The sequence below is a fragment of the Phyllobates terribilis genome, unplaced genomic scaffold (assembly GCF_046119375.1).
Source record: "Phyllobates terribilis strain yellow unplaced genomic scaffold, ASM4611937v1 Scaffold_1__5_contigs__length_1240528914, whole genome shotgun sequence".
NCBI classification, from domain to species: domain Eukaryota; kingdom Metazoa; phylum Chordata; class Amphibia; order Anura; family Dendrobatidae; genus Phyllobates; species Phyllobates terribilis.
In genome coordinates, this window is record NW_027362761.1 from 403,763,055 (window position 1) to 403,787,830 (window position 24,776).

Consider the following 24,776-nt stretch of genomic DNA (forward strand, 5'->3'; position numbering starts at 1 on the left):
TATAAATGGGCATTTTGTGCTGTGTTAGTATACAAAGTGCAATGACACATCCAGTGGCATAACCTGATGCTTGTGGGCCCCAATGCAAAATCTCCAACAGGGCCCCCAATGATCATAGGTGTTTAATAGAAATAGTTTTTTTTCTTATGGGGCAAAGTGACATTATTGACCCCCTAGTCTCTAGAGCCCGGATGCAATTGCAACCCCTGCACCTATTATAGTTACGCCCCTGGACACATCTCAGCAGACTTTAGGGTACAATTGTATATACAGTCTAATCCTATGTACTTATGTAATTCTATGTACTTATACGCTCCAAACATTAGCATGATTCCAAACATTAGACACCGATTTCTATTTTTTTGCAGACAATATACATTGATTATTTTGACAATCATATCTTTTCATGAAAAGACCCTGATTCCAATGATGTATCCCTTAGTTTACTGGGTGCAGCAGTTATGACAAAATCAGAGTTTATTACATTAGATATATAATGAAGCAGAGCTATGGAAGCTAACTCCGCACATCAGGCTCTGTATGTACAATGTCTATAGACAGTGAGTTGCCTATCAGAGGAGGGGGCAGAGTTGGACTAGCAGTCGTGTGCACATCAGACTTGGCAGTGATAATCTCCTAGTGATAAAACCTTTATTGTAAGTAAACAACAGCACACAGCCTGATAAGTGACATCTTTTAATTCATTGTTTTAACCCCTACCTCATGCTGACTTCATATTACAGAGCAAAAACCTGCTAACAGATTCCCTTTAAGCAGCAGTTGAAACCCCTTTAAATTGAGAAAAAGGTCTATGAAATCAGCGTTGAGGTCCTTATTTTATTTTCTGTGCACATACGACATTCATTTCCATTTCAAACAAATGCATTCTCCTGAGCAGGGACGTGAGGAAATAAGTGAGACAATGATGCATAACCAATAAATATTTCCAAGCAGCTTACCGCTGAGTATGAAATACAGAAGTGGCCACACAACGTTAAATCACAGACCTTTTGAACCAATCTCTAAAATCTCTGATACATTAACAGGATAACAAGCAATGACAGTCTCATAATTTTGTCCAACTCCTCTATTAGGAGAGCACTTTGCATTGTGTGAATTGATTATGTGAAGTCTGTGAAGAATTTAGAACTTCCTTTCAGTCTCGGAGTCTCATAACTATAACCGCGTACAGTGTAGTAATAGACCCTATAAGAACTGCCTGTAGGTTACATAAATTGTTAAGCAACACTTTTCTAAGAAGGAAGACTTAATTAAATACAAAGTGGTAAGTGTGACTTGTGGTCATTGTTGTAAAAATGTCAAGAGTTGGGGTTCATAGTCATGGTGTTTGCATCAAATCACATTTTTTTCTATTACAGTTATGCCAAATTGGTAAACATATAGTAATAAATCTTCTAGGGTTGCTTGGGTATCCCTTAAGCATTTGACAGCAGTTATATGTCTTCTAAGACTTGGTGGGGCTTAAACTGGGAGAAACACCAAGGAAGGAGACAGAGTTCAGTGTATACATATATCACAGACTAAATAACAGGAGGACAATAATTAAAGGGATTCTGTCAGCAGAATTTTTCTATCTCATCTGAGAGCAGCCTGATGTAGGCAAAGAGAAGCTGAATCCAATGATGTATCACTTAGGTTACTGGGTGCACGGGTTCTAAAACAGAGTTTTTAGATTTAGCAATGAAGCAGAGCTGAGAAAGCCAACCCCGCCCACACCAGGCTCTCTGTGTAGATTGTCTATAGACAGTTAGGAACTTATCACAGAAGGGGGAGGAGTCAGTCTAGCAGTCAGACCTGGCAATGATAATGTTCTAGTGATAAAACCTTCAGTCCAAGTAAATAATAGCACACAGAATAAATTACGCATCGTTGAATTCAGTGTTTAACCTCTACCTCCTGTTGTTACATAGCAAAAACCTGCTGACAGATTCCCTTTAAGTAGAATAGAGTCTCAAAAAACAGAGACATAATATTAAAAACATTTTTTTTTTCCAGAAACAGTGTGACACCTGTCTATGGGCCATGTCTGGTATTGTTACTCATCCCTATTCAAAATAATGAAGATTAAAGAGTGCCTCTCACCTCCACATTGAGAGGTGAGAGGGGCAGATAATGTTACATCAATATTAATTGGCTGAAAAATGTATGCCTGTCCTATTCATTAGAATGAAATGCGTGGGTGATAGCTGCTAATACCAGCTGCCATGCATCTACTAATACAGTGCCTGGTATATTTTTTTGCTGAGAATCCTTTTAAGTGTAATACAGCTTAGTTATATTTGTAAAATAGTTTTTAGAAAATTGTTGAGCTTTAAACAACCCCTTCATTTTATCACTTATTGTATTGGAAAATGGGGAAAAAAATTCAAGTGAAATAAAATTCTGAAAAAAAAATCCTCATTTCATTTCTATTTTTGGGTTCTATATTGATGACATAAACTTTTCAGTAAAAATGACCTGGAAATATGATTCTTCAGATCAGTACGATTACGACAACACCAAACTTGCATAGTGTTTTTTTTTAAGTGAGGTTAAAAAATTTGCTTGTGTCGTCATTTTTCAAGACCTGTAACATTTTTATGTTTCAGTTGATAAAGTTGTTTGAGGGCTTGTTTTTCAGGTTGACCTGATGTTTCTATTGATACCATTTTAGAGCAAATACAAGGTTTTGATCGCTTCTTATTGTGATTTTTGGCCGAGTAACCCTGCAATTCTGGCGCTTACATTTTTTTCTCTTTACAGTTTTTATCAATCAGATTAATTAAATTTATGTTTTGATCAAAATGACTTTTATGGATGAATCAGTACCAAATATGTGTTTTTTTTTATATTTTTATAAGATCTTTGCTTTAAATGTGGTGAAAGAGAGGTGATTCAAATTATTCAGGGTTTTTTAAATTATTTTTTTAATACATTATTTTGTTACTTTTTATTGTATTTTGTAGTCCCCTTCGAGCAATGCCTTTCTGTGGAACCTCTATTAAGATCTCTCAGACTTTCAGATTCCAGATACAGTGCGCCATTACATAAACATAAATAAAAGGATAACCCCTCTTTTTGTTGCCTATAGGGTTATTTCCATCTTCATAAATGTTTATTGTTGGATAGTGCTTATAAAATCTAACACTTTTGAAATTAGTGTTTATTACATTTTTTAGCTGCTATTGAGATATTAACACTTTTCTTCTGCATACAACTCATTGTCTTGGTGACCGACCACCACTTCTGTCTAGCAGCAGTGGCCTAACATGCACAGTGCTTACAAGCTGTTTGCTATTGAACTTAGGCCTGGGACAGCTCATAGAGTCTCATGGCTTTCATTATCACCTCTATGCTGATGACACACAGATCTACCTCTCTGGACCCGATATCACCTCCGTATTAACCAAAATCCCACAATGTCTGTCTGCTATTTCATCCTTCTTCTCTGCTAGATTTCTAAAACTTAACATGGACAAAACAGAATTCATCATCTTTCCGCCATCTCATTCAACCCTCCCAACTGACCTATCCATCATAGTCAATGGCTGCCCACTCTCCCCAGTCCCTCAAACTCGCTGCCTCGGGGTAACCCTGGACTCGGAACTCTCCTTCAAACCACATATCCAAGCCCTTTCCACTTCCTGCCGACTCCAACTTAAAAATATCTCCCGGATCCGCACATTCCTAAACCATGAATCTGCAAAAACACTAGTGCATGCCCTCATCATCTCCCGCCTTGACTACTGCAACCTCCTGCTCTGTGGCCTCCCCTCTAACACTCTTGCACCCCTCCAATCTATCATAAACTCTGCTGCTCGACTAATCAACCTGTCCCCCCGCTATTCCCCGGCCTCTCCTCTCTGTCAATCTCTTCACTGGCTCCCCATTGCTCAGAGACTCCAGTTCAAAACCCTAACCATGACATACAAAGCCATTCACAACCTGTCTCCTCCATATATCTCCGACCTAGTCTCCCGTTACATACCTGCACGCAACCTCCGATCCTCACAAGATCTCCTGCTCTACTCCCCTCTTATCTCCTCCTCCCACAACCGTATACAAGATTTCTCCCGTGCTTCCGCCCTACTCTGGAACTCTCTACCCCAACGTATCAGACTCTCGCCTACCGTGGAAACCTTCAAAAGGAACCTGAAGACCCACCTCTTCCGACAAGCCTACAACCTGCAGTAACCACCGCTCCACCATACCGCTGCACGACCAGCTCTACCCTCACCTACTGTATCCTCACCCATCCCTCGTAGATTGTGAGCCCTCGCGGGCAGGGTCCTCGCTCCGCCTGTACCAGTCGCTGTCACATTGTGTTCAAGATTATTGAAATTGTTCTTGTATTATACCCCCTTTTTCACATGTAAAGCGCCATGGAATAAATGGCACTATAATAATAAATAATAATAATAATAATAATTGAACTTGAAAGCATTGCTTTGAAGCTGGCTGAGATTGCTGCAGTGAACTATCTCCTATTTTTTTGTAAAAAGGAAAGGAGTTAATGTATCAAGAGCATTATAAATTTATACATTTTAATAAACAGTAAATTGCAAATGTGCTCGCGCTTACAAGCACTGTCCAACAACACTCATCTGGACTGGAAAAACATTAACATATCCTCTGGGGCTGTGACTTGTACCCCATGCAATACATGTACTGTACATAAAAAAACATGTTGAATGCTGTGGCTACATGGCAATTTTGTGTGGCACAAGATCGCTATATGCTGCCAAATCACAGAATAATGCAAGTGAATGGAGTCGAATTCCAACCCATAAGGCATAGTAACTGCGACAAGCAAACCACAAAATATCTAACTGGTTTAGACTTTTTTTGTGCTTGTTTAAATCTATTTGTGAACAGGCAACAATTTATTAACTAACTGTATATTCTAGATCAGAAAATATTAATGCTTTACAAATTATGTCTTGTCTCATTGTCCTATATACAGTATATGCCATATCCATTTTTGCTTGACAGTTTTTGGAACATCAATGGAGAGGACTGTGAATGAGTGACATTCTCCCCACTGACAGCAGAGTTCAATGGATTGCCATACATGAGATATATGTGGGTCTCAGCAGTTGGATTCCCATCTGTCACGTATTTATTGCATATCGTGGAGATTTGTAGGATATGGAAATATCCTTTAAATCCTTTAATAACCATCTTGTACCGCACTCATGAGCAGCAGATGAATGGAGCAAGCTCAGAAGCTAAGCCCACTCCTTTCACTGCAGATGATGGCTGTGTTATTTAGCCATCATCTGCCTCTAACAGCCACAAGTGGAGAGGCTCTCTGCCCACAGCTGTTAATCTGCTGAATGCCACTGTCATTCTCAGCTAGCTGCATTTACACCATGCACTATTTTAACTGCCCATCTGCCAAATATGATTGGGTGATGGGGGCGCCGATGGGTTGACATAACAGTTGGGGACCTGCTGAAGACTGGATTGGCTCAACACCAGTACAGTGCTCAATCAGAAATGGCAGCAGGCAGGTGTCAGAGCATCTGCTTGCACAGTGAGGCAAAGGCTCTTGGAGGCTGTCCTAAAGTAAAGAAAAACATCAATTACAGACAGTGCAGGGATTGGAAGACAACAAACTGGGGTAAAGTTATTTCTTCTGATATCCTTCAGACTGTTTGAGACATCTGGAAGTATGATTGTCCAGAGAAGTAAAGGTGACATGCCAACAATGAAGCAGCCTGAGATTATTTATGCGTGGGGGCTTTTCATACAAGAGAGTGAGCTCACTCAGAATTTTGACTAAGGACACTACCATGGATATAGATTGGTATCTAGACATCTTCCAAGAGCAACTTCTTCAAACAATCCAGGAGCAATTTGGTGATGAACAAAGCTTTTCCCAGCATTATTAAACACCATGTCCAAGGTAAAAGTGATTATTAAGAAGTTCGGTGAACAAAACATTGAAATTTTGGGTCCATGGCCAGGAAACACCCCAGATCTCAATTCCATTGACAGCCTTTTGCCAAAGATGCACTGCGTGTCTGTACTTGGTTTTAGCAGTCATTGTGTGCTGATGGACTCCCTTTAACCCTAGAACGCATGACCATAAAAATCTACTTTTTTACATACCTGGGGCCTTTTAGGCCTGTGTGCAAATAACATGGAATAACTCAAACAAAAATGACAAGCAACTATGTACCTGAGGAATACCTAGAGTTTCAAAATTCTAACTAAAGTAATCTTGCAGAAAATAGAAAACAATTAACAGGGCGGGACTGCGAGGCCCCAGGTATGCGTTCTAGGGTTAAGTAGAGTGTAAAGCTGCCCCATTGGCCACAGCAGGGAGCTGATAACTCCTGCTGGACAGCAATCACAGTTATTCAGCCAGACTAGAATGCACTACAGGTTCTAACCACACAAGCATCTCTGGCTGGACAGAGCCTGTACCACCCATAGCTTCATGATGTCTCCTCTATTATGACAGAGTGAATACTTCTGCGCTGTTGACAGATGCAGATGTCACTATTGCAAGGTCCACTTGGAGATGTGACAATTTATCACCAATGTGCAAGGTTTGCAAGAGAACCCACCATTCTCTAGAATCAAGTTCCTGAAACCCGTCTCTCCACACAGCAAGATCCCAGTGAAGAGTAGTTTAAATTAAGCATTGGTAGAGCATGCACCCTGCCACTCAAAAATATTCATGAGGATGATTGCAACAGTCGAGCAGGATGCCTTTTTTAATTTCAGCCTCAAGCAGCAGAAATGTTAGAATCGGCACGAGGGGCGTAACTATAATAGGTGCAGTGGTTCCATTAGCACCGGAGCCCTAGAGTCTAGAAGCCCAAAAATGTCCCTTTGGCCCATATGAGAAGACCATTAATATTGAAGACCTTTGATAGTTGGTTGGGGGTCCTGTTGGAGATTTTGCATTGGTACCCATGAGCCTCAAGTTACGCCACTGATTGGCATTGGTTGTAACACACTATAAACTTGTTTACTCTGCTGTGACATCACAATTTTTTTTTCATTCCCCATGTTTTGTTAAACTTGATGGACACATATTTTTTCAACCATACTTTTCTTTTGTTTAAAACTGAAAATTGCTTGACCAAACCACTTTACCGTAACACAGTAACTAATTTCTATACAGCCAAGGCAACATTTTTATGGCAGCATGATTCTTGTGTTCATGCTACAATGAATTTGTTTTCAGCCAATGAGATGTGATGCGTTATTTATGTACCACATAAATATATAATGGGGATGATGAATGATTGACAATTATGAAATGACTTGCATAAAATGGGGTGTGAAATATGCACACATGGCCAGTTCATAGGTATGCAGTAACAGACAAGACACTTTCCAGCTCTTTGCTTTTTGCCTAGAAAAGTACTAGTTCGCTTTAATGTTTAATGTATATTCATACAAGTATTTTTCTCTAAATATTTAGCCAATATGCCTTTTTGGCTCCGTGCCAGTTGAAGTGTCTGTCTGGAGCTGAGAACCAGTTCTCCTAGCGTTCCTTCATTGACAGCAAGACTTCTGAGGACACCTTGGCTCAGATACTGTATAGCTTTGAAAAAATGAAAGTAGCAAAGCTCTTTAAGATTTTCAGCTTATAATTTATACAATACAACTGTCATTATGAGGAATATAAAATGCAACATGATTTCACAGACAGATGATTATATTCTTATTCCACTGCTGGACCCGTAACCATATTTTGGTTTAATTTATCAGCGAAATATGGTAAATGGATAAAATTTTAAGAATCTGGAAAACCACGCACTTCTTTAGTGACAATATTTTGACTGTTCCATTATATAAAATTTACTTTTTCTTGAAAAATATTCTTCAGAGCTCCTCTGTTAATCTGAAAAAATAAAGGGCATATATTGTGTCTAATGGCTTTATTAACTATCTTCATGTAAAAAAAGCTGTTAAAATGCCGCCAATACTCATAAAGCTAGCCCGTGAGTCCTTCTTCCCCACCCACAGCTCATTTTATATACAACAATATAAATAAATACAGCAAAGGCTGGCACTTCATATTTGCTCCCTCAGTAAGCCCTGGGATAGCAATCTTAATAGAGATTAATACTCACCCTCATTTGGCAACTAGCTGTTATGCAGGAATTTTGTCTGTGCTGCACAGCTTCTTATCCTCTGCCTGTGTGTGTGTTAGGAATGTGTCTGACTTTTCCAAATTCAAAAGTATTTCTTTCCAAAATACATAAAATTTTTATTTGAAAATTCCCAACTCCCCTGCTGTTACTCACTTGTCCTGGCTCCAGCACCAGGCTTTGTTTCCTCTTTGCCTTATTGCCGGCTTCTTTGATTCTAGTGTGCATCAAGCTACTATACTAACTGAACACACGCCTTTCAAAACATTCCAGGAGTCTTAAGACTGGTGGATTCTGCTGTGCACAGCCTGAGTATTCTGGTAGCTATTTTTTTCCTGAAGTTTCCACTTGGTTCTTCTATACCCACGTCACTGATAGTTTAATTTTCTTTTTCTTAATGCTACCTGCTCACCCAGCTCTGTTACAAGGTGCTTGATTGTCTACTCTGGTATCACTAAATACATGAAAATGAATTAATGAATTCTACATTGTCATTATTATTTTTGAAAATCAGACTTCTACTAGTAGGAAAGCATTGCTCTTATGTTTTCAGGAATGCAGCTAGGGGATGTGGAAGCATGTATGGTGCTGACCCCATGCCATCAGCAACTTCAGCAAAGAGCACGTTAAATAAAAGGACCCAGTACAAAGGAATGGTTGATTTCATTATCAGCAACTCTTACACAAAAACTGCTATCCAACTATACCTACATTAGGCATTTTTGACTCAGAGCATATCTGCCACATCTCACTAGTTGTAGGATCACTCCTTTGGTTTGTCACAAATTTCTTGCACATTTTTCTCATGTGTTGCATCTCACACAGATTGAAATGGCCAGGGGCGGACACAGACTGTAGTGGGCCCCTGTGCAAGAAATTTTTTGGGCCCCCCCCCCCCTGCGCTTCATAAGGCAACAAAGTTATCTAAACATAACCCCCCCCCATGTGCATCTCTCGCCCCCCCATGTGCAGCTCTCATCCCCCCCATGTGCAGCTCTCATCCCCCCCATGTGCAGCTCTCATCCCCCCCATGTGCAGCTCTCATCCCCCCCCATGTGCAGCTCTCATCCCCCCCGTGCATCTCCCATCCCCCCCATGTGCATCTCTCATCCCCCCCATGTGCATCTCTCACCCCCCCCCATGTGCATCTCTCATCCCCCCCACTCCTAGTTAACTACTTGTATTTAAAACAAATAAAACTTGTTATACTTACCCCCATGCGATCCCTGCAGAATCCTGGCGCTCGTCCACGTCGCTGCCACCAGACGGTGCCACATGCATAGCCATCAGCTTTTGTTTTGGCCAAAAGATTTTTAAAGCCGCCACCACGATAAGGTAGACTCTTCTGGCAGGGCCCTACTCTAACCTATTAAAATTTTCTTAAAATATCCAATACTCTTTTTAGATATATTTTTATTTAGTTTTCTTTAAGGGAATGTGTCATATACATTTTTTTTTAAAAATGACCAATAATACCACATACAGGGAATACTGCCACACCATGACCAGACCACATATTACCACAACATAGTGACCGAATAATACCACACAGAAGGGGGAAAAACTGCCACACCATGACCAGACCACATATTACCACCACATTACTAATATTACCACCACATTACTAATATTACCATAAGTGTCATTATGCACGGGAGCTCTATACATGGTATGTATAATGTAAGTGTCCAGGTAATCTAGTGATCACCAGTGACATTATACACAGGAGCTCTGTATATAGTGTCAGTGTACAGGTAATACAGTGATCATCAGTGACATTATACACAGGAGCTCTGTATATAGTGTCAGTGTACAGGTAATACAGTGATCACCAGTGACATTATACACAGGAGCCCGGTACATAGTATATAGTGTAAGTGTACATGTAATACACTGACTCACTGGTGACGTCTCTAGGTGAAGTCCTTCAGCTACGCTTTTCTCCTTCATCCAGCACAGACCGCCATTACGTCTTCCAGCCAGGACTCGTCTCTGCATAAAATAACACAGTTATCTAGAGCACATTCCCCAACTTCTACATTACGCAGCTGAATACAGACGTGTATCCACCATCAATATATGGTTAGTTATTATACAACCTACCATTCCAAATATAAATTGTAATCCACCACGGTGCCCCCATTAACTGTAAATAGGCACTTAATATATAATTTAATTAGAACCTCTACTCTTTCCGCCAATTTGTTACCAGTTACACTCCTGCATCCGCAACGCCCCCTACTCTATACTTCCTGCTCCCCGCATTCATTATTTACATGCACCCCCTGCCCCAATTCATTATATCATGTCCTGCTCTCCCACCCCATCATCATTTACTGTCCCCCACCCCACATTCATTATGTGCAGCTCATTATCCCCCTACTCCCAATTCCCCCATGTGCAGCTCATTTTCTCCCAATTCCCCCATGTGCAGCTCTCACCCCCCCATGTGCACATCTCTCATCCCCCTCCCCCACATGTGCCCCTCTCTCATCCCCCTCCCCCACATGTGCACCTCTCTCATCCCCCTCCCCCACATGTGCACCTCTCTCATCCCCCTCCCCCACATGTGCACCTCTCTCATCCCCCTCCCCCACATGTGCACCTCTCTCATCCCCCTCCCCCACATGTGCACCTCTCTCATTCCCCCTCCCCCACATGTGCACCTCTCTCATCCCCCTCCCCCACATGTGCACCTCTCTCATCCCCCTCCCCCACATGTGCACCTCTCTCATCCCCCTCCCCCACATGTGCACCTCTCTCATCCCCCTCCCCCACATGTGCACCTCTCTCATCCCCCTCCCCCACATGTGCACCTCTCTCATCCCCCTCCCCCACATGTGCACCTCTCTCATCCCCCTCCCCCACATGTGCACCTCTCTCATTCCCCTCCCCCACATGTGCCCCTCTCTCATCCCCCCCATGTGCACATCTCTCATCCCCCTCCCCCACATGTGCACCTCTCTCATCCCCCTCCCCCACATGTGCACCTCTCTCATCCCCCTCCCCCACATGTGCACCTCTCTCATCCCCCTCCCCCACATGTGCACCTCTCTCATTCCCCTCCCCCACATGTGCACACCTCTCATCCCCCTCCCCCACATGTGCACCTCTCTCATCCCCCTCCCCCACATGTGCACCTCTCTCATTCCCCTCCCCCACATGTGCACCTCCCATTCCCCCCACTCCTAGTAAATTGTATTTAAAAAAAAAAAAAAACTTGTTATACTTACCCCCATGCGATCCCTGCAGAATCCTCGTCCAAATCGATGACACCAGGTTCTCCTGACTTCCGGTCATGTGACGGTGCCGTCACATGACCGGAAGTCAGAGAAATCATGACAGAGATGTTCCGGCCCCGGCGCTTAGCATGGGGCCGGGGGCCCCATGAGGAGAGAGACACACAAGAGGGGGGCCCCCAAGGGGGCCCCTACCGGCTGGGCCCCATACTGGAGTCAGGGCAGTCATGCCCTGATGGCGGCCCTGCTGGAGGCTGAAGGGGCCCCCTCTCCCTCGGGGCCCCCGTTCAATGAACCGGCTGCACGGGCGGTAGTTCCGCCCCTGGAAATGGCCTTAACATAGATTGGTATGGTATAAGGCACAATACTAGCTAGTGACAATACATTACTGGTGGTACACAGCCAGCTTCAGGCTGGAGGGCATTGGGCCAACCAAAGAAAATCATTCTTAGGGCGCACTATGTAGCGACATAGAAATAAATACAAGACCATCAATTGTTGATCAAGTCAGTGGAAAAGGTGCATCAGTGGTAAACATCTGCACAACATAAGTGTGGATATTACCACTATTAATTTTCCGTGGGATTTCCATTGTTGAAATTAAGCAGCAAATACATTGTGAATGTGCCCTCTAATAATGGTGGGGGGCCCTAAATCACTGATGTATGACATTGGAGTGATATTGCCACATCTCTGCCACGAGGATCCTCGTTAAAGCCCATCCGGCGGCGAAACGCTCGTCATTTTAGTTATCATATTCCAATTTATTTACTTCTTTTGCTGCATCCTTTATCTTCCCTCCATTCCCTATGCATATCGTACTTTATATATGTGGACTACCTTCAACACACCTCAAGCTAAACAGATGTACACTGTCACTTTAATTTTACTACACTGAGATGCACATTTAATGTATATATATATATCTGGCTATAGGTTATGGTTTGATGCACTGTCACTTTACCTATTTAATTCCCCATTGATGGGCAATCTGCTTTACTGATGAACGATTACTATCTACATGTATTTATGCAGTAATTTGTCAGTCTTATCACTATTTATGTATCACAGTTGATTTACCTACTGTGAGGTACATGTTCTCCGCCTGTTGTTCCACCTGTTTAAATTCTATTCCTATTTCCCTGTTTTTATTAATTCTTGTATAAATAATTAATTTCAAAATTCTTTTTACATGATTGTCCATCTATATATAGGTTTTGTGTCTATGGTGGTACGACATTGGTATCATTAATGATGTATTTCTAATTTACTCTGGAAGGAGCTGCAAGGAGTAATGATGTCTTGCTGGCGGCTCCTCCCAAAGTAACCCAGGAGAGCACAGCGCGTATCACTGATAACGCTGAAGCCACGCTCCCCTGTTGCAGACTGCGGCGCACTAGTTGTGAGTAACAGAGCGATGTTGTGCCCTGACAGCTTCTTATGTCACCGCTCCGGTCAGTACGCGCATTGCTAGTACATGTGAGGTATGTTCAGTGTGCCAGCAGATGTCAGTTCCTGGGCCCACTGGAGGATCCTCCGATCCCCCGGTGGGCCAGTCCGACCCTGTACACTGCAGACAAAACATAAAATAATATAGAATATAGTATGATAATCATACATATAGCAATAGAATGGCAAAATAATGATTTCAGTGTAGGAACAAATACATTTAGAAAGCAGGTGGTACTGTAAATCCATGTGAACTGCATCAATGGCAACCAGTATATGATATATCAGTCCTAAACAGTACACAACATACCAGTAAGGTTTAACTAGCATTAGTCCATTATTTTTGTTAAAATGTAGAGTGCTCCATTTTCAACCCTTTTACATACTCCTTTATCATATTTACTATGCAGTGATAACAAATTCAAACTCCCAGTATACAATAAGCATTTAAGATGCCATGTTTTTACAATCAATCGTTATTTTAGCATTTCTTTTAATGAATATGTGCTGCATTTCACAAGTATTGATGCCTAAAGCATGCATTTCCTTTTCTCACATAGTCCTTCCTAGGGACAATCCTTACAAAACAGCATACATCATATGTCTAGCACTAGCATATTTAGGTGACAAAGACGGATGGCAGATTATGGCTGGAAGTAATTCTCAGAGAAGAATTGTAGGTCTCAATCTCGGCATCTTCTTGTCCATTATAACAGATTCCCTAAGTAGGCCTCCTGTCAGACAGGCTAAATGTCTTTCACTACAGTTCTTTGAAGTTTTTTTAATGCATGTGACATATGGCTTGAAAAGAAGACATTTATGTGAATTATTTGTCTTATTTTAAAAGTATATAAACCTTTAGAAACCTGTGTACTGTTTTATTGTAAAAAGTTGTTTTTCCGGGCATTGCATTGCTTATATTGTATTGATCTGGAGATACAGGCAGGATTATAGCCCGAAGATGAATTCACAATCTTAGAAGCTTCAGATCTGAAGATCTGAAATCTTCTTTCAATTCTCCAAACCTGATAATTCATTTAATGTAGTGAATCTTCAAAGCAATGTACATAGTTTCAATAAGAAGAAATATGACCACTAGTGATGAGCGCAAGTGTTCATTACTCGAGTTTGCCTAGGGTGCTCGGGCATGCACCAAGTATTGCGGGTTCTCCACCGGTGACTTGTTCGAGTCCCTGCAGCCGCATGTTTCACTGCTTTTAGACAGCCACAAAACATGTGGGGATTGACGAAACATGCGTCCGTGTGGACTCGAACATGTCACTCAAGCACCTACGATACTCGGTGCTTGCCCGAGCACCCTTGGCAAATTCGAGTAACAAGCACTTGCGCTCATTTTTTTCTCAATGCACTCTTTTCTAAAATTCTTCTGTGGGAATCTGAGCCAAGCGAAGTACACTTAAGAAGCTTAAATGGGCAAAGAATGACATATCCTGGATAAGAAAAGTTTATGAAACAAATAAAAAATTAACACAAAGTCTGCTACAACTGGATAAACACTCTTCTTTTTTTAATTAGGATATTTTCCTAATTGGCATATTTTCTTAGACTTGCAGCCTTGTGAAATTCCACAGTGTATTGTATTTATGTGCTAAAAGCACATGTTCAATTATCACTAGATTGACCTACAGTATCAAAAATAAAGCAAAAGGATGGAAATGGGAAGGATTTATCCAAACCCTAATATGCCAGCATCGCTATGTGTAGCGGTGTCCAAAGAACACCGCAAGGCAGGATTCAAGTACAGCACAGCAGACGAGAAGACTGAAACAAAATTCCGGCTTTATTGTATACAAAGGAATTATATGCCGGGAGATGAAAATAACAATATTTACAATAACGATATTACCAACATGAACATAGGAAGATATAGCTGGAGCAAGTCACAAACTATGCTCCAGCTATGACAATGAAAGCTCAGAACAAACAGTGCACAGCAAGTTTCATAAACTACTCTGGGCTAATCCTCTATCTGGCTTTCTGCTATTCAGGCCACGCTGCTACAGAGTCCTACCTACAGGAAACTATGCTAAACCCTTGTTCACATCGATGGGTCACTCACGCGTGCGCAGATCAGGTGCAGATGGCGGCCGCCCCTTGTTCCTGGTGAGAAAGAGCTGGATGAATTCACTTGAGTCTTTTCCTTGTATACGGGATCTCTTTCTTCCAGCTTGCAGGCAAACCTTGCTTCACTCTCACAGAAATGGCTAACACACTGTGTTGTGTGTTGTCTCAGGTCCTCAGTCTCCAGGGAAAATGTTCTTCAAGAAAAGGATACATTTCTCTGCTCTTTGACACAGTCCCAAATAACAACTATTGCTATAGTCCGTAATCTTCTCTTTCCATAGATTAACAGTTTCTTCTTTATAGTCTTTGCTGATCAGGAAGCTGGCAGCATCTCCCCGTTACCTCACACACACACACATCCACACGAGGTCTCTACTTCCTGGTTCTTCTTTCTCTCCCAGCACATACCAACAACAGCAGGGGGAAGAGACTAGTCCAACAGCAAGGCTCAGAGGGGAGCATGGTGCTTTAAAGTCACAGTGTATTCAATGTCCGGTAAGGGCCGATCCCCTATACTATGTACAAAGGAGAATGCAGGATATAATGCGACTCTAAAACTTTACTTTTACTAAATCAGCTAAAATAGGCAAAATATCTAATTAAAATGATTCATCACACACAAAACATGAATTAGTCAACTCTAAATCCCTGTTCAGGATTATTATTTGACAGTGGTCAAACCTTACAAGGGCAATAATATCAGTAATATCACAGAAACATAGAGAGTGCTGTTAGGACCCCCAAACAACTAAGCAGCATTATATTGCTCAAAGAAAGTGCTGTTAGGAGCTGAAAGAAATTGTTATATAGGAGAGCAGGCAAAATAAGGAACGATCTCACCAGTTCTAGTAGTGTAGAAAGAGACAACAGTGGTTTCATTCATTCTTCACCAACTCCAAAGAAGTCCTGGACAATGTCTCTCTCAGTCCCTGTTATAAGGCTGACGCTGGCAACCCCAGACTCCTGCCTTTACAAGGGCAGTCCACAGCTAGTCCTGTCAGGCTAGGCAGCCCTGGACTGACCCTGTGTGCCTCCCGATGCATTTCCTCAAAAGTTGATTCATCAGGGGAATAGCACTAGATATATCTCAGAAAACACAGGTAGAGTGCTCCAGTTTCAACTATTTTACATACTCCTTTATTGCATTAGCCATTGACTATTCAAGATCCCTAGTGAAGGGTTTAGTGTCCTGTGTTTTCATTATATGCTGTATTCTCCTGACCTACAGTATCACCTGAGAATTGTCTCCTACCTTCAGGCATCTGTGGTCAGGGGCATAATGATTGCATCACAGAGGGTGCGACTGCAACCAAGCCGTGTGGGAGAGGGGCCCACTGACACTGCTGGCTATTTCAGCTACATGTGAGTCCTTGGATGCACATTCAGTTGAAATGTATTGCGGCGCAGAGACTTGCTGGGTCTCTGCAATGCAATACACGATGCCGGCCAATCAGAAGCCAGCAGTTGACGTTGTGGGATCTGGAGAAGGTGAGCAGATTTATTTTTTTATGCGTTAGAGAACAGTGGCAAAGTGGGGACATATATACCTGGAAGGAACCCAGGATGAAGGACATATTTACCAGAAAGGAGGACATATATACCAGGAAGGAACCCAGGATGGGGGACATATACACCAGGGTGGGGGACATATATACTCAGATGTAACGCAGGATATACATACCAGGATGAGGAACATATATACCAGGAAGAAACTTAAGGTAGAGGGCATTTATACCAAGAAAGAAACCAGGATTGAGAGCGTTTATACCAGGAAGGAACCCAGGATGGGAGGCATATATACCAGGAAGGTACTCAGGATGGTGGGCATATATACCAGGATGTGAGACACATGTACCAGGAAGGAACCCAGAATGGGGGACATATATACCAGGAAGTGGCCAAGGATCAGAAGTGACGCGCCCCCAGGGCCATGGGGTTACTTGTCAGCCGGGCCTCTGGATGCCGATTGGGGGATATCACGGTGGTTGGCCCGGTCCGTGACCCAGGGCGGTCAGTGCAAAAAGGGGGTTATTAGTTGTAATTTATAGAGCTTGTGACGCCACCTGTGGATTGCGGCTAGAGGGAGCCGTCGCTGCAAAGCAGTCCTCTGGAGCTGGTGTTATGGCAGCAGGGGTGGTGTGGCTCTCCACAGGTAGAGCTAGCTCCAGGGCAGTGTAGTTAGTGTAAGGTGCGCTGGGTGTTGTAGTGCAGAGAGAAAGATGGCGCTAATGAAATAATGGACGGAGGCAGTGCAGTGCAGTCATCCAAGTTTTTACTCACAGTCGTTAAGGCAGTTCCACTGGTGCACTGATCGGGTGCCAGCCTCCCACGTCACGCTGCGTTCACCAGGCAGGGGTTCAGTTCTTCCTCAGGCAGTTTAGGAGTACCTGGCCGAACCCCACTTTCTTGTGTTCTTATCTAGACCATCATCACACTGGGTCTTTCTCCCTCCTGCCCTGTGCTGCCCACTCTCAATCCTGCTCGGGTACTCTGAAGTCCCTCCTGTCCGTCGGAGTTCACAGACTTGCTTGACCATCACGGGGATTAGAATGCGGCTTACGATCCCTCTGTCTTCTGACAGATTCGGAGCGTACGGGTGCCGTCCTGCACTCGCTGTACCCCCTAGGATCCCTTCTTAGAATGGAGTCTACTCCCTGCTCCCTTCCTGGGCCTCTATCACTAGGCCCTAGTAGTGGAGCAGAGCTCCTATAGAGACTCTGCTCCCAGACTGTTCTTCTGAACTGTCCCTACTGACTAACCTGCCACCCTAAGATGGCTTCCCATTACATACCTCCTTCTACAAGTGCTCCCTCTAACTACTTCCTCCACTCACACCCACTACTGGTTCCCCCTACCTTTGGTTCCCCCCACTCCAGCCAGGGACAGGGCTCAGCAGGAAACACATTGCATCTTGCCCTTCCAGCCGGCCTGGAGTAGTGTAGTGTTGGATGCAGGTGTTGGGGTTCCGAGAGCACTCCCTCCTTACCTGAGTGAAGAGAGACACCACACCTCTGGGTGAGGTGCAGTACCTCTGTGGCGACTGAACCCTCAGGGGCGCCACAGAAGCATATATACGAGGAAGGGGCCCAGGATGGGGGACATTAGTACAGGATGGGGGACATTACTATATTATGGGATGGGCAACACATATGTCATATAGGATTTAGAATGCTACAAGGGTAAATGCATATGATCAACATGCGGGGGGACCCAGGTTCAAATTTTGAATTGGGGCCCATCAGACTATAGTTACGCCAGTATTTGTGTCCTTCTTTTGATTAGCAAACTTGGTGTGACATCACATCGGTGTCACACTATAATGATGATGTCATACCAGATCGACCAGAGATTACTGACCTGGTGACTGGACTGGGTCCTTCAAATTGATTTCTGCCATCTGTATTAATCAAATATTTTAGGATATGAGATAAAATTGAAGAGAATGACGAATAATATCTTGCATTGATTTCTTTACGTACTGAAAGAAAACATGTCACTTGCCATACATATGTAACTTTTTCAACTGAACATCTAGATACCAATGTTCCCCTGAGGCTCTCTTTTTCATTCTTGTGCCTCTCTATTCCTGAAATATAGCTTCCTCCTCTCTATATGTAAATCAAGTTTTGTTAGTCGGGTGGGTGTGATCCCCAATTCTTCTCTATGTTCATCTTCTTCAGGATCATGCCCCATTGACTAATAGGAGTAGATTTACATAAATGATAGATAGACCAAATCTCTGGAACAGAGGGGCTTTGGAACAGAAAAAAAACATCAGATTCAGGAGAACAGAAGCATTCATACCAGGTAAAGCAGTTACATATTTATGGCGAATATCAGATTCTCTTTAAGATTTAATTTTGTTTTATCAAGTTATCACAAGTTTTGTTACATAATTTATAAAAGTAGCCTTTTCACCCAGTACAATGGGCATCCACAAGCATGGTTGATGCACTCAGTTTCTTGGTAACATTGCTCATTCTTGATGTTAGTGAGAAACTTCTCACAAATCCTTCCTTGTCCTGGTGTAGAATATTAGCAGTAATATTGTGACGCTGACTCATCCTATTGATCTATTATCCTATTAGTCTTTGTTCATATCATCTTATGCTTTATTTTATTATCTGGCTTTGTACTACTAAGTCTTTGTACTGCTTCTACCTGTACATTAATATTTCCATTTTTCTCATTCTCTTTCCATAATGATATTCTCATCAGATATTCTAAAACTTGGCTTTGAATGTAATACATCACAGACTGGATTTTCAGCATTAAAATCCATTCATTTCTTTTTCTTTTGGAAAACACCCAAAATCACACAACTGCTTTACTGACCTCCATGTATGGTGGCAGATAAACATGACCTTATGTTACTGCAATCATTTTTCTGATCCATCAGATTTTATTGAAATGTCAATTACTTACAATTTCTGTTTTTAAAGACAAAACTATTTTTAGTGAAATACAATTATAGATATTATCCTGGTTATATATTTTAGTAGATAAAATGAATGTTTATTCCAAAATTGGAATAGTGTATATTCCATAAAAAGATTAGGCAAAAGGTCTATAAGACATGGGAGTTATTACGTATTTCGGACCTTTAAGATCCCTAGTATATCTAAAAACCAGGGAGCTTAAAGGTTCGAAAAATCTAATAACTTATTAGAAGTTTCAAACTTTTAAACTCCATGGGTTTTAGAAACACTAGGGACCTTAAAGGTCCAAAATAAGTAACAACTTACGTCTTATAGACCTTTTTCCTTACCGTTTTATGGAATATAAACTTATGAAGCTGTTTTTAACAATTTTGGAATACACATTCATTTTATCTACTCACGTGTGCTGGATCCCCTACTATCTTGCAAACCTTCCATGTGGGATTGACTCTCCCAAGTGTTCCTGTGCACCATGTTACTGTTACTTGTGATTGCTGGCTGATAGGAGGGTGAGCTGAATATTTTTTTTTATTCTGGTTAAATATACATGGCTGAGATTCAAAGCTGGAAAATACCAACATTGTATACATCTAGAAAATGGGGGTAATTATTTTCTAATGATATATTCCTTACAGAGGACCTGTTACCAGGTCAAAAGTGGACAGTTTTTGCACTTATTTTTTGCCCACTGCTCGCTTGAATATTCCTTTATTTATTTATCTTTATCTAAATCCATTGGGAGATATGGGCCTTTTATCTAGTGCTAATTTCATGGTCTTTACCAAGGGGATGTTGCTCAGGGGGTAATAATGCAGAGTAGCATAAGGACACTCCCCCAAGGAATCCTGAGAGCCACGCGCACTTAGTAAAGGCCATAAAAATAACCACTAAATGAGAAAGCCTGTATCTCTAGAAAAGCATAAGGAATTAAAAAAAGAATACTCAGGGGAGCAGTGGAAATAAAATAGGAACAATAACTGGACCCTTTTGACCTGGTGTCAGGTCCTCTTTAACTTATACCGTAGAGATGCACTTTTGCTAATGGTGCCCTATAAGTTACATAATATAATGTGACTAATGTCACTTGTGTAAGATATACTTGCCACGATGTGATTTGTCCGCCGAGAGGGATAAAACCACAAAGTTACAATTCAAATATCACCTGCAGGCATGTTCAAGCTGTCAGTGTTTTGTATTTAACTAGATTTCCAGTTCTTCATATAGAGTGAACTAACAAAATGAAGGAAAGATTAGTGATTTCAATCTCCATCCCAGTTAAAGTCATCCTTAACTTCTAATCTGCTTTGAAAGTGATGCAGCAATCACCAGCCAAATGGACTTTACTAGAACATATCTATGAAATCTCTGAAACATGAGTATCCCTGCAGAAGGAGGGGGGGGGGGGACAGAACAAAAAAAAAAACAGAAAAGAAAATCCATTCAAATTGAATTATTTGCCATTGGCATTTGAACGTGGGACAAAAATCTTAATCAGCGATTGCTTTCAGCTTGATTACACAGTGAATCATCCAAACTACAGAGATTTAATTCTATTTCATTCCAAGTAAATGTGTCTGATTCATAGTTTTACATTTCCAAGCCATCAATGTTACTGGATGAGAACAGATAGCCTGACAGTGAAGTATCAGTTTACACATCTGTAATGGCTTTGTATTACAATGTACATGGTCAATGGCTGAAGTTAATTGCTTCTGTCCAAAAAATAAAAAAATAATAATACATGCCTACATACTGTAAAAAAAAAAATATATATATATAATATATTCAGGACTAGATAGATAGATACATTGGACAGATAGATAGATAGATAGATAGATAGATAGATAGATAGATAGATAGATAGATAGATATCTCATATAGTCAACTTAATTACATATTTTTGACTACCACTTTTCAGATAGTAGGTTTTCCTAAAGTCTTGCTAATTATGGGCTTATTGTTTAAAAGCATCTAAAAAAATATTAAATGCTTTACTCTGCAACATCACATACTTCACTGGACAGTGGTGGCCTCTTAGAGCTGTCGTTGCTTGATACCATGGCTGTACCCTCTCAATTGCTTACTATGGTCTTATACAGCACATATTAAAAAAAAGCTATCCTACGCAGACAAGGTATATGCCACCTTTTTTCTGTTTTCATTTCCTTCAACTAACACTGTAACCATCGCTAGACCTGTTGCAGGCAATTCACATTGGAAACTACACACACACTCAATGAAATGAATGCCTGCCTTATATAAATAGCAAACAAAGGATTATCAAAGTACATCGTCTTTCGACTAGAATTTCTATGCATAATCCAACCATCTGTCGACCAGTTGTGTTGCAAAATTATGATTTAGGGAATTGCTTTGAAAAAAAAAAATCCTTAGCTGTGTTGTAGCTCCATATATCTGCGGCTGACATCCCTTGAGTTACATTATGTCTCCTTTTAAACCTCAAGGAATGTGACACTTGCCATTGGCAAATCCAACATGTTTCCCATAAATGTATGACTATTTCCATTTCCGCATAATAATCACTCCATGTTAATATTAACAGGAAATCTATTATTTATTTAAATACTTACATAATTACTTTTTCCAAACCCATAAATATACCAGCCTCATGCTTCATATTATCATACATTATTTCAGGAGCTGACTCATTCTCTAGCAGAAAAAAAAAACGTCTCTGCAAAATGCTCTAGTGATTTGTTTTCAGCATCAGAATCATTAATTTCATCATATGTTTGCGAGCTTATCATTACACACATTTATATTTCAGTACAATAACCCAGACTGACCATAATAAGGCAGACACCATATGTAATTACATCTAATATCAAATATTCATCAGCCTGTCTATATATCAAAAATCTTCGGTTAAATAGCATTAAAGAGCTAGCACACTCACAAAAATGACATTCATGTATCCAGTAATAACTTGGCATATCTCTTTTATCCTGTTTTTTTCTAGGAATTTTATCTTTACTGAACTAAAATAAGAGTTTTAAAATCCAGATCACTTATGAAATGTCCCAAAATTGCCTTGCAGCTATTTTAGTAGCTGGGTACATCTTCTTTGATGGCTCAATGGACTTAGAAATCCATTAATGAAATAGAAAGTCTTAAAGGCACTTAAGGGGGATGCTCCAATTTCATTAAAAAAAAACAAGACATGCATCTTGCACACACACACATTCATACACACATATCTGCAATGTAACACAAGTTTATATGCTGACTAGTTCTTGCACTGATGGAGTCTAAATCTTGTGCAGAGCCGCCTTTGAAATGTGAACCCATTAATAGTGCATAAAATCACAGAGGCAGGAATCAGATGCGTAACTAAGAAATGCTCCTTGAGATCTGCATGCCTGCTCCATCTATCTCACTCTGATACAAGTACAGTCTATGGGGGAATGTGTTCATTCAGTCTGTGAGGTGCAGAGCGCTGTGGCTGCTCCTGTAGCTGTAGTCTCACTTGCGCTTGTGGTATGTTCTTTACAATAAGGCTTTATTCACACATCAGTATTTTTGATCAGCATCTTAACAGTACTTGTATCAGAAGTGTCTCCAAAACACAGAACAGGTGTCAATCTTTCAAGCATAATTTTTCTCTGTAAGTTCCACCTCTAGTTTTGGCATACAAAATACTGATGGAAAATACTGACCAAATACTGACGTGTGAATAAGACCTAAGTGCCACTCCTGGTTTTGGCATACAAACACTGATGCAAAATGCTGACCAAATACTGACATGTGAATAAGCCCCAAGTGCCACTCCTGGTTTTGGCATACTGATGCAAAATACTGACCAACCACTGACGTGTGAACAAGCCCTAAGCTATATCACTATTTACAAAGATCAGGAATCCACAGTTTTGCACGATCCACACTCTCCCATTCATAAAACAGACTGTGACTACTGCTGATCCTGATCACACATCTTCCCAATGCTCTGCTGGACAGTAGAATAATGCTTAGGTTTCATGGATAACTTAGAGTTTGTGGTTGTCTTTGTAGAGCATATCTTGGCAGTGGACTGCCCCATGCTTGCAACCCTCCTTACCTCTTTAAGTTCCTTAGCTACATCCTTCAAGTCTCCCAAGACTAATTCCAAATCATCCACGATAATCTTGATCTGTTCTTTCACCTTGGCTTTGGAGGCTTGCCCCTCTGTCGGTGAGGATGTCCCCTTAGACTTTGCTGACATGCTGCAGTCCAGCTCAAGGGAGCTTCAGAAGAGGGTGACTGGCTCCAGCCCTCTCTGAGTAGCTGTTCCCCCGCATTTTCTTGCTCAGATCTCCCTCATTCTCCTCTTTTTCCTCTCCATGTATACACGCTGCCATGAACTCCACAGAACTGCTTGGGGAATGGGCTGCAGACTAGTGGCGATTGTCGATCAGTGCCTGCGTCACAGTGCTTCACTAAATCAAGGGAGAAAAAAGTGCAAGATCCCAAAGTTCACGAATGACATAAGACTCCTTTACTTCAGAGGCGCCTAAACATCCATTTACTTTTAATTGGTGACAGTCACATTCTTCCCCGGTGTTGCTCTCTCCTCTATACATAGCACGCCTACTGCCTGCTACTTGCTGCCTGCTACACACAGTCTATCTGTTCTCTTGACTCTCCTGCATTACCGTATTTCTCCCTATAATGCAGCACTAGCATTGCCATGCATTACCAAAGGGACCAGTGATAACAGGCATATTTTACTCTGTCACACACATAAAGCTTAGATTATAATTTATATGCTATGCATTAAAACATAGAAAATGCATGAAAAAAAAAGAAGTATAATATTGACATGTTTTACACAAGGTCAATAAAGCCCATACATCATGTGTCATTCTGCAAATTGTTGTCCCCAGTCCAATCTAGCAATAACTGATGCTTCGGGATAATTCATTAGGTAGGGTAGGAGAATCTACTATGCTTTTATTCTGTGAGGAAACAAGAAGTAGGTGGTGAATATGTCATTTATAAGAATCCCCCTGGGACGATGATGGAGAATGAAGGGTCAGAAAAATAGGAAAGATTCTCTGCTTTAATTCCTCAGAAAACAGGATAGATGAGTAAATGAAATTAAAGAGCAGCTACGTCTTGTTTCTGACTTGTTATTTTATAACCATTGCTCAAGGGCTTTCTAAATTTATGACTCCTCATTTATCAGGTTCAAATTAAATCAATACTGGAACGCTGCAATAGTCTGGAAGTGGTGAGAAACTCAGGTGGAAGGAACAGATGCAGGAGGTCTTGAAGCAGCAAAAATGAGGATCTGCAGCCCAAATAGATTTTATTCCTATGTGACATCTGGGGTTGTCTCCAGGCCAGAAGACCACCTACGCAACTGGCATTACCACCGGTAGACTGGTCCCAGTGAATTTTTTTTACTAGCAATAGCAGGTGGCAGTAATTTTGCATATGGAGGCATTGAATGC

The 24,776-nt window shown here is 41.4% G+C and overlaps 1 protein-coding gene across 1 annotated transcript in view; it reads right to left on the reverse strand.

Annotated features, from left to right (window-relative positions):
- PRR16 (proline rich 16) overlaps positions 1-23,962 on the reverse strand; it is a 678,958-nt gene extending 654,996 nt beyond the window's left edge. The window contains exon 1 of the mRNA XM_073676917.1: positions 23,402-23,962. Coding sequence (XP_073533018.1) covers positions 23,402-23,545 — 144 coding nt within the window. The 5' untranslated portion in view covers positions 23,546-23,962. The remainder of the gene's footprint in view (positions 1-23,401) is intronic.
- Positions 23,963-24,776: the final 814 nt, after the last annotated feature.